This window comes from Rousettus aegyptiacus, unplaced genomic scaffold, assembly GCF_014176215.1.
Source record: "Rousettus aegyptiacus isolate mRouAeg1 unplaced genomic scaffold, mRouAeg1.p scaffold_m13_p_5, whole genome shotgun sequence".
In the NCBI taxonomy this organism is placed as follows: domain Eukaryota; kingdom Metazoa; phylum Chordata; class Mammalia; order Chiroptera; family Pteropodidae; genus Rousettus; species Rousettus aegyptiacus.
This window is the reverse complement of record NW_023416308.1, coordinates 13,661,900-13,679,859: the sequence shown is the minus strand read 5'-3', so window position 1 is coordinate 13,679,859 and position 17,960 is coordinate 13,661,900. Positions and strand designations below refer to the sequence as shown.

At 56.3% G+C, this 17,960-nt stretch overlaps 1 protein-coding gene across 3 annotated transcripts in view; it reads right to left on the bottom strand.

The window, feature by feature from the left end:
* Positions 1-17,960, bottom strand: part of CABIN1 (calcineurin binding protein 1) — a 135,825-nt gene that overhangs the window by 30,859 nt on the left and 87,006 nt on the right. For all 3 annotated transcript variants that reach the window (XM_016126130.2, XM_036220352.1, XM_036220353.1), the window contains exon 29: positions 11,533-11,646. In XM_016126130.2, coding sequence (XP_015981616.2) covers positions 11,533-11,646 — 114 coding nt within the window. The remainder of the gene's footprint in view (positions 1-11,532; positions 11,647-17,960) is intronic.

Genomic DNA, 17,960 nt, shown 5'->3' with positions numbered 1-17,960 from the left:
AGAGAGGGTCTGCCAGGGAGCCCCTCTTCCTACTAGTCCTGAGATAGGGGGCCTGCAGCCCCTGCCCCCACCGTCCTGATGCTTCGGCAGCCACAGGCCTCCCTCAGCCTCTCCCCCTTGCTCCCAGCTGTCCTCAGGTCCTTGGTCTTAGTGGGCTGCCTGTCCTGCTCTACAGTCCAAAGCCTCACTGAAGGCCTCATGACTCCTCCCTCCTCCCGGAAGTGCTCCTCCCCCTGTGCCCTCAGGATCTGGGTGCTGCCCCTCCAGATGGCATACCTGGGCCTGTGGCAGTGTCTCAGGAGGACAAAGCTCAGAGTGTTCTGTCTAAGCAGAGACAGTTAGACATAGTAGGGACACTAATTCCAAAGCAAACCTCTGAAAAATAACTTGCAGTGGGAAAAGAAGTCGCACTGAAAAATGTTCTTCTCTTCAGGAATGTTAAACAGCTGAGCCCTTGACTGAGCATCCCAGTGTACACAAACACTGCTGGCCCCCTGGGCTGGCCGGAAACTCTGGCGTGGAAGCCACCCGCAGGATGTGCGTTCCAGACGGGGGCTCCCGGCTGGGCTCTGCTGCTTACAGGCTTCGCGCAGCCTAAGTAGGGGTTTCTGAACCCCTTGCAGGACTGTGTCGTGGTTGGGTCATGAATGCTAAGGGCTTAAGTACACCTCTCCTTCTGCCCAAGCATCCGGGCACTGCCACAATTGTGAATCCGCACCTGAAGATGGAAACTATCTCCTCTGGCAGGAAAAGAATGCACATCCCACGACCATCTAAAGGCTGCTGACATTTGATTGTTGTTCTTTTAATTCTAGCTCTGAATAAGGGTGGCTTGGTGTGGGCTGAGATTTCTGACAGTGCTGGGTCCCATCTGGGCATCCTGTGGCCTCGCCTCACCTTATCCCCACTGCATGCTTCCTTCCAGCCTTTTGGGTGAAGACACACTGCAGCTTCTAAGGCGGGAATCAGCCTGCTCCACCTGCTGCCTCTTGGGCTCACACCGTCCCCGACAGACAGGGAGGTGGGGACGCAGAAGGGAAGGCCTTGGGCACCTGTCCCAGCTGAACCTGGGCTCAGCAAATAGGAAGCTGTGAAGTTTAGCGAAGCTTGCAGAGCCCAGGACAGGGAAAGGAAGGAGAACCCGGGGATAAGCTAAGAAGCTACACAAGTTTGCTAACCTTTTTAAGACATAAAAACTAGACCTTTTTTCCCTAGAGAACTTGAAATGATTCTTTTGTTTACTCTGCTTTTGCAACTGGCCCATAGATCATCTCAACAAGGCTATAAATAGCTCTAGTGCAGCAATTCCTACTACAGCCAAGGAGCTCATATTTCTTCAATTTAAACTTTTCCCTTTTTCTGTCCTCTAATTCCCACTGTGATGTATTTTGGTTTCCTTTAACCTCACTGCCGCAAGACTCCGGTGATCTTACTGAGGAAGAGAAGGAGGCGGCCAGTTGACTTGCCACGGTCACTGCCATGGAGGGCGGGGCCAGGAGCAAAGGCTGAGCCCCTTTCCTAACCGGCCAGGGGCAGGACGTCCGTGGCCATCAGTGACCAGGTACCACGGGGAGAGAAGAAAAGCCTCAACAGATCCCAGACAATTTCTTCTGAGAATCAGAAGACTTTGGTGCATAGGAGCTGAGGCCACAGAGGGGGAAACATTGTGACAATGAGTAGTGGCCTTTCAGTGTCCCACAGGCACACACACAGACCCAGGGCCCACACGCCAGGCACGGAGAAAAGAGCACAGCTGAGCCCCAGACCAGGTTCCTTGGGCCCGCTCCTACCCCCACCCTATACCCCCCTCCCCCCCCATCCTTACAGCCCATCATCCAACAGGTGCCCTGGTCCTTCCTCTGCCTGTCTTTGAGGTCCATCCACCGGCTGCCATTCCCATTGCCCCAGACTTGGTTCTAAGGCTGATTCCCACCTTAGAAGCTAACACTGCCACCGAGCCTGGATCCCAGCTCAGTGTGGCCAAGCCCCAGTTTCCTCATCCGTAAGGCAGGGCTAATGGCAGTACCTATACCTCATGTGTCATGAGAATTTAATGAGCTGTTATGTGTGGTGCAGCCCTGAGGAGTGGCAGGTCAGCAGCCTGTCCCCTGCCCCAGCCTGGCCCCTCCAGCACATCTGTGTGTGGCATGACACTTGGAAGGTCTCCTCTACCCCATCTCCTCTGGCCTATGAGGAAGTCCACACTCTGCACTTGGCCAGGGCAGGCAGGGCCCAGTGGTGTCAGCCAGCTGCCCCTGCGTGCACACAGCACCCGTCTGTACCCGCAAGCTGGCTCCCACTCTGCTCAGAAGCCCATCCCTGCTCTGTTGTTCAGGCACCTCATCCAACATCATCTCCTCTGCCTTCCTCACTCTCTCTGCTCCCCTCAGGTTATGGGGTCTGAGCTCTAGGATGTAAGGGGGCCTATTCAGGCCTGGGGGTCTCAAAGAGCACATGTGCAAAAGTGTCGGCAATGGTGGGACTCAGCAGGGCCCGACACTTGCTGGAGGAGGCCAGCCATGGGCAAGCCTGGAAGGGTCAAAAGGAAGCGAGACAAACTGGGCTGTACAGTGATACTGTGTACGGAAAAGCCTGCATAGGGGCCACAGAGGGAAGCCCTTACTACCAAAAATGGCCCTTGACCTGCATGCTTTAAAGGACCAAGGAAGGCACTGAGGGAGGCCAAAGGCCTGTGGGCAGGATGGCCAATGACAGCCAGGCGAGGCTCCAAAAGGGAGACCCAAGTGTGGAGGAGCCTACCTGTGGCTCCAGCAAACCCAACCCTGTCCCCACGTCCCCATGATCCACCCCCATCCACCCAGCCCTATGCACAACCTGAGGCTCCCACAGCCGCTGTTCACCTAATCCCCTCCCCCAGGGACCTGGGTGCCCCTCAAGAGTGGGCTTCTCTCGTGGCTTGATGGAGGATGAAATAGGCTAAAGGTGGCCAAGAGCAATGCGGAGAGTGCTTCATCACTAAGAGGTCCCAGGGAGGGATCAGGGACTCCACCCCCTGAAGGAGGGAGCAGAGAGGTGAGGACACCATCTGTTGCCCTTACCATCCTTCCCCATGTGCCCGCGGCAGACATCACTAATAGAGCAGAGAGTCTGGATATGGCCCCTGAATTCCCAATGACACAGCAGCTAAGGGCACAGGCCTTGGAGGAGAGGTAGATTTGAATCCCAGACTGGCTACATGCTAGCTGTGTGATCTTGGGCCACGGCCACTCCCTCGGCTTCTGCACCTTGTTCAAGGGTGTCTGACAGAACCAGCATCCCACAGGGCTCTGGTGGCCATGTCACAACTGCTGGCAACTGCTGCTACAGAAGCACACTCAACAAGCACCCCTTCCACTCCTCTGCCCACACCCAGAGCACACAGGTCAGCCAGGAAGTGGCCTATGAGCAGGGTCTGAAAACAGGGCCAAAAGCTCTGTCCAAGGGGAGGGGCCTGGCCTCTGGTCAGCCGGGTGGGTAAAGGGTAGAAAAGAGCTTTTCATTGTCAAAGCTTTCAGCACCTGTCTGTGTCAACTTCCTCATCTGCACATGGGGCTAATATAGTACGTGAGCCTCACAGACATGCTGTGGAGGACCAGAGGAGGCACTCCAAGTAAAGCCCTCAAGTCCTGCTGCTGCTGCTACGAGCTGCCTTCACCTCCTGAGGCTGATCTGCGCCAGGCACAGATGGTTTGGCACTTTAGCCAGGGTGGCAGCCTCCGGAGTTGCTGTGCTCGGTCGGCTTCAGGAGCCTCAGTACCTGGGTGGGCCAGGGGGTTCTACCAGAGAGAGGTGGCCCAACCCAGCCAGACAGGCACTTGACTGCACAGGCCTGGTACCCAAGCCAGTTGATATGCAGTGCAGCCACCATGGGTGGCCCTGGTCTATACCTGGCCCAGCTACTGACCCTATCCCTTCATCAACCTGGAATCTCGGCCTCACCTCCTGGGTCAGGGCTACATTCCCGTGTCCACCTGATCACTGTCACCCCATCCTCCCCATCTTGCCAATGGTCCGTTCACACAACGCTCCTACTTGGGAGCAACGGGTCAATCCCAGTGTAGAAACCAGCGGGTCCCTCCCTGGCTTTCCACCCTTCCTCCTTCACCTGCAGCTGCTGGCCACCATCCATGGGTTTCAGCGCTAGACGAGAGTGAGGTTCTCATCCCTCCTCTAGCAAAACCTGGTTGTTAGACCTTGGCCGAGGCACTTTACCTCCTGGCACCTTCATGACACGGGACTAATAATCCAGCCTTGTGGATCAGCCTGTGTACCCTGGACCTGTTGACAGCACAGCAGGCTCAAAGCCTGGCGCACAGTGGGTTTAACAGTGGGACAATGCACTTCTAGTGCATTGGTGTGGGCAGAGGGACAGGCAGAGGTGGACCGTGAACTGGTCACAACCAGTCTTGAGTGGAGAGACGGTGATGTGGATAGGACCAATTCCACAAAAAATGTGAGTGTGCTGCCCACTGGGCACTTCCTATCCTGACTTCCCCAGCCCTGACCAGAGAGGAAGGCGGGACTCTGCGCTGGGCTGAGCTGAGAACTGTCTCTGATGCTCCTGGGCTTGTTTACTGCTGGGAGGCAGCACAGATCTGCTGCTGCCTGGGGCCCCGTGGGGTGTAATTAACTGGGTGGAGTCCAACACCTCATCCCTGGGTCTTGGCTGGGTCTTTTTTGAAGTCTGCCTGCAAAGGCCCTGAACTTGTGGCTGGTGTCCGGGGGCGGGTGTCAGTGATTCAGCTGTGGGGTTGATGTGAGCAAGGCAGAGGCTCCCAAGGGCCAACCAGCACAGCACACCTCTCGTTGGGACTGGGAGGAGGTGGCAGGGAGGGACCAAGTCTGGCCTCGCAGCAGGAGGCAGCTCTCTTGGGTACAGACCCCAGAGCCTGGCCAGGACTGGATTCCTGGGCACTCAAGACAGGATGGTGTCTGTTTTCACTCTGGGGCCGCTGCTTCCTAGTTCATTTTGTCCCAGGGAACTCTCAAGGGTAAGAGGAACTCACGGTCATTGGGCACGGCCTGCCTGCTGGGCACTGTGCCAGAGATGCACTGGGAGGGTGACGGCAATGCTGTTCTAGATGAGCTCCTTGCCTGGGTGCCTGGGTGCACCGGGCTCCATCTGGACCAATGGCTCTGTATCTCCCAAGGCAGAGAGGCACTGGCTGAGGCCTGGCCTGTGTAATGGGCACCATCTCAGGCTGGGCCATGTGGTAGGCTCAGAGGCTGAGAGCTGCCTGTTGGTCTCTGCAAAGGCCTAGAAGGGGGGGCCCTCTGTGCCTGTACTTCCCTAACACCTGGCATCTGCTCATTGGCTCCCACTGCCAACTTGGAGCAAGTCAGAGTAGAATGAGTATGACTGATTCTTAGCAAACAGGACGGGGAGCCAGGGGCTTCAGAGAGCTTCTGTCCTTCCCCCAACATGGCCACCCTACCAGTAGGGGCCCTTTTTCTCACATCAGGGTCCTCATGGGCACTCAGGCTCCAGGGCTGGGAGTTGTATAGCACAAATACTTAAAGGAACAAAGATGACTTGTGACAACTGTATCTCCCATCAGTTTAAGTAACATAGAGTCAGGACAAACAGAACCACTTGGCCTGTGCGTGGTAACTGCCAGGTAGGAGCTCTGGTGTGAGGGACAGTCCATGGGCATGGGGAAGGGCTCTCCCTCCAACCCCAGTCATCCCATAGTGGGGCCAGAATGAAAGTTGTCTGTGGTTCTGAGTGCCAGGACGGGGCAGAGCAATGGCTAGTGGGAAGGAACTTGGCCTGGCTCTGCAGAACCATCTGGCAATATGTGGAGGTACTGGGTACAGAGGGCCTGTGACCAATTCCAGTCACTCAGCCTGGAAACTTGCACAGGTAAAGGAGACTGGCAAAGGCAGCGTTTTTGCACTGGTGGAGAACTAGAAGCCATCTGTATCCAATGAGAAGAGGGCAGGTAGGTAAGCAGTGGGACAAATGGAGTGCTACACAGCTGTGACCAAGAAGGAGTGAGCACATCCATTGTCACCAACAGCAGAGCCAGGCCACACAGAAAGGGGCCCATGTGGTAAGCAGGGAAGGCCACGTTTGCATCACAGGTGGCGCACTTGAGCCAGGGCAGCCCTGGAGCCTCTGAAGGGACCAGGCAAGAGTTGGGGCTTCCACCACCCCCACTCTAGCTACATCCATTCTGGTCCCAGCACTGTCTTGGAATACCCCTGTGAACTGTCCTGGAATACCACTGTGATCCACAAATTAGCCCCAAGCCCCTGTGCAGGCTGATTTCTGGTCCTGAGGATGAGCTGTGTGACGTGCGAAGCATGTGCTGAGAGCTCATGTTCACCTGTCATGACCATCCTGCCTATGGCCAGCCCTGTGCCCTGCGTGGGGCTAAATAAGAGGGAGAGTGGCCAAGAAGTGAGCCTGCCTGAGCCCAAAGTCTGTGCTCTTCTTGGGACCTGCCCCCAGGTGCCACTGGCCAAGGACTGCCTGCCTGTGCCACAGGCAGATGCCCACGTGGGTGGGAGTGGATGTGGAGGCGGCACTGAGGCAGGGCGGCCAAGCCGCGGCAGGCCGGCAGCTCCCCTCCATGCCCTCACACTCGGTCAGAAAGCAGGTAGGCCCTCAGCTCCCTTTGCTTCTTTCACAGCGGCTGGAAACTGGGTTGAAGTAAGAAAAAATCCTGCTTGCTAAAATAAGCAAACATTTTGGGGAAGGAAAGAGAGCCATCTCTAGCTTGGTTACTATGGGAACATTTCTTCATCGACTACAAGAGGGAGAAAAGTTCACCCTGGCCAGAGCAGCCCAGCTCCAAGGGCCCGCCTGCCCAGGGGTGTGCCTACCTGCACAGGAAGCCATAAGATGAGCCCTCCATCTCCATGGTATGCTTGGTGCTTGCTTTCCTGGCCCGCTCTGCCCAGAGAGGGACAGCCCCCTGGCCCCCCCTCAGGTGCGGCACTGGCTCAACCCCAATGTCACTGCCTCCTGTTCCAGGCCTCTATGTCCTCCTTGCCCTCCCCCTACCCCACCAATGTTGTTAACTGTGGAAGGACAGGTACCAGAGCCTTCTCCGGCAGGGAAGACCCCAAGACCTCAAACAACAGCATCCCAACAACTCTGGCAAAGACCAGACTATTCTGCCTGATGGGAGAGGGCTGGGGTAATGGGGCCTTCAGCCGAGGCTCTCGCCTGCCCTGGAGCATGAGCCCCAACCCAGAGTTCCAACCTGCTCGGCAGACAGCCCACAGGCAGGGATTTTCCATGCCAGAGGAAAGGGGTGGCTGGGAGCTGTTTCCTCTCAGTCAAGTTAGGAAGAGTGGAACTAGAGACAGACCAAGTTCATTCCTCTCTCTCTCTCTGTCCCTCTCAAATGCTTGTCCAACCGCAATGCCGAGCCCTGCTACACACCGTGTCTCTGCTGCGGTGGGGCCGCAGCCGACTGTGGGACAGGCCCTGTGTGCAAGGAGCTCCAGTCAAGAAAGCTGGACGGAGCCCAGGTCACACTCCCCTGCCCTTCAGCGCCCATCCCCCACCCTGCCCATGAAGGCTCTGCCAGTACCGCCTCAGGTGTGGTCCGGCCTTGAGAAGCTCCCCTGAGGGTGCCTCTAACCCTGGCCTCCTTCTCTTTCCCCTTCCTGGCTGAGCAGCACTCACCCTACCAGTAGGAGCCCTGACTCCAGCCCACCCAGGCTCCCTAAGGGCTCCGCCATCTCTCCCAGGCGCCCACAGCATCCTACACAGGCCCAGCATGAACGGACACGCATGCAAGCCTTTGAGTGTCCATGGCAGAGGCCCCACGGTGGCCAGCAACGGCTGGACCAGGAGAATGTGCTTGGAGACCATCTGTTAAGGGAGAAGACATGACTAGAAACAATCCACAAATGCTCAGTGAGCTCGTCCTCTGGGCTGGGATGGGACGGGCCAGAAACTCAAAGAGAAATGCGGCGACAGCACAAAGGCGCTCGCACGGAGAGGCCCGCGGCGGCCTGACCGAGAGCCGAGGACCGGCCCCACGCACATTTCCACCCGAGGAGACTGTGCCCCGCGCATGACACGAAACCCGGAGAGAGGAAGCAACAAAGAGCGAGGTGGCCTACACCGCTCGCAGCGAAACCCTCCCAGGCCTAGTATCAGCGAAAAAAAGCAAGTTGCTGAAAAGTATCCCCCCCCCCCCAACACACAGACATTTTTTTTTAAGCTGCTTGACAAATTTGTCTGATTTCATACGTAACATATACACTTGGAAGAAAGAAAAGCCTGGCCACTCATAGAGGTCCCTCAGAGAAACGCCCGGCGCCCGGCGTGGGAAGACCAGGGGGTCTGGGCTCTGTGTGTCTGAACTGCTTGCAGTGACAGTGTGGTCCTATGTGACTCACACAATTTTCAGAAATTGTTATTGAAAAATAACAGGAGGGTCCCCTAGGATGGAGGGAGGGGGCACCCAGACAGCCCCCTGGGTGAGTGACACCAAGGCGGGACAGCCTGGGTGGCCCAGGACAGTGGGGCTTGGAGAGATGGCAGGTCAGGGTGCCGGATGAGCCTGTCCTCACCCGCCCTGCACCTCCTCACAAGGGCTGCCCCTGCCCCATGCCTTTGCCCCTCTGCCCCCCGCCCGCAGATGGTAAACCCCAGTGCCCCTCAAGAGACAGAAGAACCAGCCTGCTCACCCTGCCCTACAGCCTCGGCTGTCAGAGACACGGCCCCTCACGGCAGTCAGCTGTCTGCTCCTCCACAGACATGGTAGCAAACAGTTTCCTCACACTTGGTAAGATCTGCTGGACCAACTCTGGTGCTAAGAGCACGCAGGGTCACATTTTCTGATGCGCTAAGTATGAGGCCTGGCTAGAGGAGCTATCCACTCTGGAAGTCCACCTACAGCAGTGGCAAGGACAAGGTGAGGTGGGCTCGGCAAGGGACATCCTGTCACCAAACTGGCCAGGAGTGCCTGTCCCTCGGGCACTTCATAAATGGGAGTGCAAGTGTCTGTCTGGTCTCTGCTCAGAGGTTAACCTTTTAGGGTCAAGGAGCACAAGGAGCCCAAACCCACCTCCAAAGAGCTGAGAAATCAGAGTGGCCAGGACTCAGGCTGGGAGAGGGCCCGAGGGTGGTAACAGCAGCAGGTCACTGGGAAGCAGGGACCCGGAGGAGGCAAAGCCCCCAAAACCTTGTTGCTTGGTGGTCTGCATCTGCAGGGACTTCCGACTGTCGGGGAGATGTTGCCCACGTGCTGGGCCCACCCGGGGCTCTGCTGGCCTCCCTCCTATAGGCACAGGCGACTACCCTCCTACAGGACTCACTTTCTGGAAGGGCCTGGAAACCACAGGGGGGCGCTGCAGGGAGTGAGCTCAATGGGAAAGGGACCTAGGACACCAGGCTGCCACTCAGGCGTGCTCCAAGGGAGCAGATGCCTGAGGTGTTGGCCTCCTACTCCACCATTAGGAAGGCCAAGTGCTTCACTGGTGAGGAAGAAAGGGATGTTGGCTCTTTCCTTCCAATAGCACTGCTCAGTCTTTAAGGGCAAAGCACCAGCCATGGAGGAGGGTAGAGGAAGGGAAACTGTTTTCTTGAGTATCTACCATGTGCTGAGTTAGGGATATTACTCCATTATCTAACTTGATCCCAACAGTTAGTCTTCGGAGAAGGTAATAGGAGCCCCTTTTATAAGAGGGGTAAGCCACTTGCCTGGCTCTAACTTTGGTTTAGCAACTGCAGAAAAATAGTCCACAAAACACTGACAAAGGGCCCATTTCATTAGTATGTAAAGAGTTCTTATAAATCAATAAGAAAAGGACCAACAGTCCAATGGGAAAATGAACAAGAGTAGAAATTACACAGAAGAAAAAACAAAAACTGCTAACATATCACAGTCGATGCCACTCAGAATGAATGAAACACAGCATTTTTCACCTAACTGAAGAGCAAATATGAGACCCTTCAATAACACAGAGTGTTGATAAGGTCTGAAAAAATGAGCCTAAGTTTGGGAGTGTGGGCTGGATCTTCGAAGGGTAGTATCTACTAAAACTTTAAAGGCACACCACAAACCCTTTGAGCCAAGATTGTTTCCAGGAACTTATCCTATAAATGTATACTCAAATATGTGCAAATATGTATATTTGTGTGAAGCATTTATACGAAGCATTGCTTGTAATAACGAAAGACTGGAAACAATCAATAGGGGATGGGTAGGTAAATTGTGGGACATCCATAGGTTGGGAGTACTATGCAGCTATTAAAAAGAACAAGCAAGTTCTCAAACACTTTCCAAGATACACTCTTAAGTGAAAGAAAAAAAAAAACTGAGAGGGGCAGAAGCCTGTATACTTTGTCTTTCGTGTACATATCTGTGCACTGACTTATGAATGGGCAGATACCCCATGGAAGGACACATACAGCACGAGGAGCAGCAGCTACTATGGGGCAGTATCTGTAGCTGGGGCATCGGGGTGGGAGGGAGCTTCTCTCTCACTGCGAACCCCTTGGTATTCCGTGGTATTGTGCGGATTGATTAGAGATTACACTGACTACTTGTCCATAAAATACCCAGAGAGAGAGGGCTGGCAGACACAGTGCCAGACCCCAGAAGCTCACAGCCTGGGAGAGGAGAAGAGCCATAGACCCAGACACCCCACCACCTGGCCAGCTCTTGGTGGGAACCTGCCCCTGCCCATGTGCCTCTCTAACCAGCCTCTGTCCCACTTCTGCAGACCTGAGACCTTCCCTCCTCAGCTTCCGTTCAGGTCAACCCTGCCCTTCTGTTTCCCTACATGTAACACGGAATCAGGAAAAGTACAGAAGACACCAAAGCTCAGAGGGTCCGTGCGAGTTGCCAAAGCCAGCCTGCTGGGAGCTGGCTGTGCTGAGATGGTGGGACACAGGTGACAACTCGGAGGTGGAGCAGAATGAGGGGCCACCTGTCTCTGTGCAGGGCAGAGTGAATGAGGGAGGCCTGGGCCCAAGTGAGGCGGCCAGGAGGGGCAGATGCAGGCCCTAGGGGGCCTCAAGGACGGGGCGTGGGGTGGGGGTAGACAGCCCTTGGTTCTCGGCCATGTCTTGTTCAAGGGGTGGGCCTCCGCCCTGCATGAATGTGAGGACCAGAAGGGCACTGAAAGCCCAGTGCTGGCCGAACTTGTTTTTATGCAGTAGACCCAGCTTCAGTCAGAATCTCCAGGTGCCCCAGACCACACGGGGGCACATGGAGCTGCTGTAGGGGAAGCAGGGCCTTAGGCAGGGAGCCCCTCTCACCATTGCCTGCCACGCTCCCAGAATACCTGGGGCTCCAGAAAATGCACCAAGCTTGTCCATGCCTCTCCCCAAAGATGGACAAACTGGTGCCCGGAGGGGGCAGCAACATGCAAGAAGTCACTCAGCAAGCACAGCCCCACTCCCGAGTCTGGCGCACTCTCGACTGCGCCACCCTGCCTGCCCTCTTAGGATGCTGCAAACCCGCGGTCCTGGGAACGCCCACCTAAGGGTCCACTCGCACGCTTTCAGTGAAAAGCAGTGGCAGCAAGCAGCCTCGGAAATCAACAAGGCAAAGTACTCACGTTGAAGAAATTGGTCTTGTTCCTCTCGCAGAAGAGCCCCTGTGCCGGCATGTGCTGCAGCTGTTGCCACGGGATACTGCTGCCTAGCAACACGTCGCGGGCCCACTGGAGGTTCTGGGGAAACAAGAAGTAGGTTGGAAGTGAGTGTGTGGGCAGCTCACGGCGCCCACGGGGAAGGGAGGCAGTCCTCTCCTTCCTGGCTGCACTGGCAAAGCGGCAATGAGCAGCAGCTCCTGCCGACATCGATCCGCAGCTCCGGCTGCTGGCTTTGATCATCTGGCTGTGGGGTGCGTTTCTGGAACTGATTTCTTGCCTAGCACAGCTGACTCAGGAAAGCGTGACCTCAGACTGCCTGAGGAGGGCATAGCCAGAGACCCTGTACCCTGACCAACCTTGCAAAGCGGCTGCATGGGCCCAGCCCCGCCTTCTGTCAGGGGACCCCCACTAGCCCAAATGGTCAGCTCTGACTTGTCAGGATGTCAGCAGTGCTCCTTACCACAGGCAGCAACACAGCCATCGCAGGCTCAGGCCTTAGGCTCCACGGGGCTCTGCAGGAAGCCAGGGCCCTGCACGCTTGCGGGGGAGGGGGTTCTGTCCAAGTGCTTAGCCAGTACTCTCTAGGCAATGGTGCCTCTTGGTGGAACCTGGCAGGGTGGGAACAAGAGCCTGCTGGCCCGGGTGGGACTAGGGGGCAGTGTGCAGCGGGTCATGGGCCTGGCTGCCTTGGCCTTCTTGAGGCTTTCTCACTGACCCAGAGAGCGGCCTTTCTCCACCAGCTGCCTGGTCGGCCGCCTTCCCCTCTAAGGTCTTTACCGTGGTGGCTCCCATGGCCGGGACCAGTACTAAGTGCCCTGCATGTACCATCTCACCCCACTTTGGGACAATGGTGTCCTGCAGGAGAAAAGCCTGAGGGGACAAAGCTGAGACTGGAACCCAAGACTGCACAATGCCAGATCCTTGTTTTTTTCCACAGCTCCCACCCACTCAGCCAACCAGTCCTCCCCCCGCCCTCCCGCCCACTGCCCAGGTCCCTTTCTTGCCTTCGCGGCCCTGGAGCCAGGCCTTCATCGCTTCACATCTCAGCTGCTGTAACATCCTCTTACTTCTCAGCCTGTGAGCCTGTCCCACCTGCTCCCGTTCTGTTCACTACTGGTCAGGCTAAACTTATAAAACAGTTCCCTTTGACACAACTTCAGGCAAAAGTGCAAACCCCAGCTCCCTGGATTGCTGGCTGGGGGCCCCTACTTGTCTGCCTCTGAGCCTTTGTGCCCATGTCTGCACAGTCATGCCCCAGAGGCTGCTGTGGGGCTGAGGGCTGCCCCACACCCAGCATCTCCTGGATGACACATAGAAGACAAAGCTGGCTCTTCCCTGGGAAGCCCGAGGGAGAGCGTCATCTCCTGGGGGAAGCCTGGATGATTAAGACTGGCATCGACTCCAAGGCTGATTCCTACAGGGACATGGCCTGGCTCTGAGTGGCCAAAGACTGAGCGCCAAAAAGGTGAGGCTTCCCTTGCCCAACAGGGCCGCAGCCCATCATGGGTTAACTAAGCAAGGGGCAATATGGGGCCAGGACCAGAGGGACAAGGACAGGCCAGTGCACCAGAAAGCAGGGACAGCCCCAAGTGGGCAAGAGGGCATGTGCTGTCCACGGCCCTCTGCACAGCTGACCCCTCTGGCCCCACACTCAGGTGGCTTGCTTTCTTGCTCAGAGGCTGCCCCTGGAAGGAAGTCCCTGAGCAGGAGTCACACCAAGGGCTATGTGTGGGCCCCTCTCGCTGAGGCTCAGCGGCTGTCCAGAAGCGGCAGCTGCAGCTACAGTTTGCTGGGACCGGGCCTCAGGGATCCATGCCAAACCCTCGCAGGGTAAGCCTATCCACTGAGGTACCCTTTTTCTGCTCCCATACGGGGGAGACAGAGTGGGCAGAGGAGATGGGTTACCTGGGCAAGAGTCCTCGATCTTTGACCTGATCATTAGAATGCGGCCACACTGATCAACACTCAGAATAAGAGTGAACTACCCGGTCCCAGCCTTCAACTTCTGAACTCCAATGTGCCAGGAGAATCGACTTGCAGTTCACATTCAGACGTCCCCAGTAGTGCCCAGTCATCTGGCTCATAGAACCCACCTCCCAGATCAGTCCATTAAGAAGCCTCCTGAGACCAGTGACAAGTCCTGGCCCAATGCTTTCTGGCCCCCACCTGTACCCCTGCCCCACAGCAGGCCTGGGGAGGGAGGGTCGGCCTTGGAGAAACAGTGCAGAGTGGGGAAATGGTGGGTCGGGAGTGCTTTATCACAAGGATTAAATTACAACTCATATTAGCTCAGACTGGCTCCTTAGGGCCCCGGGTAGCTCAGGGAGGACAGGAAAGAGGCTCATCACCTGCATCAGTGCTCAGCCATGACCCCTCAGGCTCAGTCCCACTTGGTTCAAAGTCTCTACTAAGGGAGAGCTGAGAGGCTCAGCCTAGGCAAGCGTCCACTGCCAGTCTCATCAGACACAGATGGATCCTCACAGAAGGGGGCATGGGACAGGCGACCATCACCTGCACTTTGAATACAACAGGTGAGTGCAAAGGAGAGAGCCACATCAGGTCTAGCCTGAGTAGGTCAGGGAGGCTTCCAGAGGAGGTGATACCTGAACTATGGATTGCACAAGGCTGTCACGAGGCTGAAGGGCTTACTGAGGCAAGAGTCCAGATAGGCAGGGAGGCCAGGGCCCAGCTGAGGACAGTGACCAGATGTGGCCGACTATAAGGACAGTGGGGAGTCAGGAGACTAAGAGGTGGGGGAGGATATGGGCCACAAGACTGCCTAGGGACCAGAGCCTGTGCATGCTCTCCCCCTCCTCCCAGGCCCCAGACCAACCTCTCCTCCAGCTGAGCGCCCCCAGGAGACCCAGGGCACAGTCCTGGCCAGCACTGCACAGAAGGCCTGAAAGAAGTTACCTCAGAGCTATGATCCCAGAGCCTCTTCTGGGGGTCCTTGGGCACTTGTAGGAAGTATTCAGGTGATCCCTTTAAGTAGTAGCGTTTGGCGGGGGATGGGGGAACAAGGCTTGAAGAAGCATCTCTAGAGTGGCCATCATTTTCTTAAGAATACCAAGAAAATAAAACCCAACAGACTTCCTTCTGGCTTGGGACAGGTGAGAGCATAGCACTGATGCTGGGGGAAGTGGGGGTGGGGGGTAGGAGGGGACCTTAGTCCAGGACCCAAGGCCGTGGACAGGAAGGCACATCCTTCTGTGGCTTCTGTCTCTGCCAGCACTCTGCAGCTTTTCCAATGACGTCAGCACTAAGACTGCCCTTCTGCCGGATAGTCAGGCAGAGCATGGAGGACCAGGGTGGGCGGAGGCAGCGGAAGAGGTCCCAGGGCTCTCAGAGACCCGAAAGCCGGGCACCTGAGGAGAGTTCAGAAAGTGCTGGCCTTCCCAACTTAACCGGGATCACCAATTAGCCTCCTGCAGACTCAGCTGCTGCGCATCAGCAGGGAGCATGGCTCCCAGCTGTCTCCCAGGCCTGCCAGAGAAAGAGCCAGTCAATAGCTAAGGCACAAAATGTCTAAATGCACCTTCACGTCTGAGGCCCCAGATGGGGGCTGACGCCCATGCTGCACCGCTGTGTGGCGAGGCAAGACTTGATGCCGCCTGGGCTGAGCACAGCATCATAATTCCTCATCCCATGTAATCACCCTTTTAGTGATGACGAAACTGAGGCTCAGACAGGTTCAAGAGCAGAGCCAAGGCCCCAGAGCCAGGAAGTAGCACAGCTGGGCTTGCCTTCCAGTCCAGGCCAGAGGAACTCAAAGGCCTGGGCTCTTCCCTTGTCCCCTGCAGGGCGAGCGAGTCACCTTACAAATTTGCTACCAGGGACAACTCCCACGGCAGTTCCCGCTCAGGCCCTGTTGCTGATACCACTGGCCCAGAGCCTCTGGCTCACTGACACCTCTCAGACACCCAGGGAGCCACATGCCAGAGAGCAGCACCATCATCCTGGGATTCATGGGTCCCCTGAGGCTTGTACGCAGACCCTATTCTGCCAGAGGGCAGAATGCACTAAATGCTCTACAGAGGAGCGGGGCAGGGCAGGGTGGTCCTGATGAGAGGCATTCCTCTGCTTGAAGACCTCACCTTCTTCAAAGCAAGGGCCAGCTCTGCACTTCAGCCTACCCGCCCACAAGCCAGCTCGTCACCTCCCTTCTCCCCTGTGTTCAGCCCTCTAGCCACACTTGCCTCTGCCTCTACCTTGGTCCTTGTAGGTCTCTTGGCCTGACACCATCCTGCCCCACCCCCACAGCCCCATGGCCATCTTAAACAGCCTCGCTGACAGCTTTGTAGTCTGTCCCTACTTGTCTGTCAGTCCCATGAGGGTAGAGACCAGTACGAGGTCCACAGAAGGATGAGACAAATATTTGGGGAAAGAATGAAAGGAATACAGATAACTCATAGAAAACTGCCAGCCCAACACACCGAGAGGACAATCTGAGGCCCGGAGGCAGAAAGGTGCCACAGGATATGGGGGTACAGGGGGACCCAGGAGCAGAGCTGCTGCCCTGGGGCTCCTTTAGTCAAGGGGGATGTACGGAGAAGAGAGTGCTTGAGAGCTCACGTGCTAGGGGACACTGGGGGATAGGGTCTGTCCTTTTAAAACATCCCTTACTACTCTCCAGAACTGTAACTTAGAAGCTCTAGGTTTACTGTGCAGTTCTCCATGGGGGCAGAGTGTACACACTGCCATCAGGTGTGTTTTCACTCTCATGCCCACTGTGTGCACTTGAGGGCAGGGACTTTGCTATGCACACGACTGTATCCCCAGCACCTCAAACAGCCTCACATACAACAAGCGCTCTCTAGCCAGCTGCCGAATAAACCTGCAGAAATGCACAGGGACCATGCTGGAAGAAACACACTAAAACGCAGGCAGTTTCTGCCATGTCATGGGTTGTGGGAGAATGAGGTAGTGATAATTTCACTTTTCTTTCTGACCTTTAAACAGTAATATTTGTAATGGACGCTGCTGGGAGAGTGCTCAACCCATTCAAACTGTTGGAGTCCACCCTGCTCTGTGGAGAAAGGACCAAGAAAGCAGCCAGCCTTCATGAGAACCATCTGCCCCACCTCTTCTGGACCCCAAAGGCACAACAGAACCTTCAAACCATGTGGCAAACAGACTTTGCAATGCATAGTCAAGATTCCCAAGCTGAAAAAAATACTGAGTTTTCATTTTGCCAACCACATAAGTAAAGCCTGGTGATACCTGGCTGGCTGGGACGTGCAGTGGCCCAGGGCTTCCTTGTGGGAGGCTGGGGCATGGCATCCTTTTGCAGTGGGGCCACTTCTCTGTGTACAGAAAGGGAGCAGGGCCTGAGGGAACGTGGCAATGCCCTGCTCTGTGGCTGGAATGCCCTCGTGATGCCTGGTGCCACTGTCTGGTATGGAACTCGAAGCTCACCACCTGCCTCGGCAACACTCACTTGCACGAATGCAGCAGGGTCTCCCAGCCTGTGCTAGAAGGGGATGACCATGCCATGGCCTGGAAGATCAACCCCTTCACATCCACCCAGTCAGACGGCGCGGGGCTCTCTGCAGAGGCCCTTTCAGTTAACCTGGCTCTCCAGGTTCCCCCGGGGGCATAAGGACGTGGGGGACTGTACCTGCAACAGAAGGATGGGGGCAGTGGTTTACAGCTCAGCTAGTGGTCCCTCACCCAGGCTCACAGCAGTGTACAAGCTGCCTCTTAAGGCAAAGGCCAGTAGTTTCCTTTGGACTATAGCAGGACACAACAGGCCCTTCCGGCAACAAGCAGCCTCTAACCAACAAGTCCTCAGCAGACTCGAGGCCTGGGTTCATCCCACACAGGTTCTAGGCCAAAGCAGTGGGTCTGATGGCTGGACCAGCCAAGCCACTATGCTGACACATGCCAAATATGGATGGGCCCTTGCCATCTACCACTGGGGGTAGGTCACGACGCTGCGCGGGGGCTGCCAGGAGCACACTGGGAGGGGGAAAGGAGGCCTGCGGTAGGCCTACAGCATTGCTCAGAGTGCGTGGCTTCTGCTCCCATGAGAGTCACAAGCACATGGGGCTTGCAAAGCAGGCTGCTCTTGTCATTAGAATGCATGTTTTTTGCCTGGAGAGGCAGCATTAACTCACTTGAACCTGAAGCCATTATCCCCACTTTATGACTTAAGAGCTCCGTCCACAGGACTGAAACTGACAGCTGGCTGTCTGTCTGGCTGAGCCTGAGTGAGGTTCAGGAAGCTGGTCCTTGGGAGGGGAGGCTTAGGTTCTAGCATGTACTCCAGCAAGGGGGACAAGCGGTGGGAGGAGCATACATCCTAAAAACAGTCTGGGGAAGGATCAGGGCTGCGATCAGGGTGGGCTGACTAACCCCTTCCCCATCTCACACCCTCCGGTCTCCTGAACGAC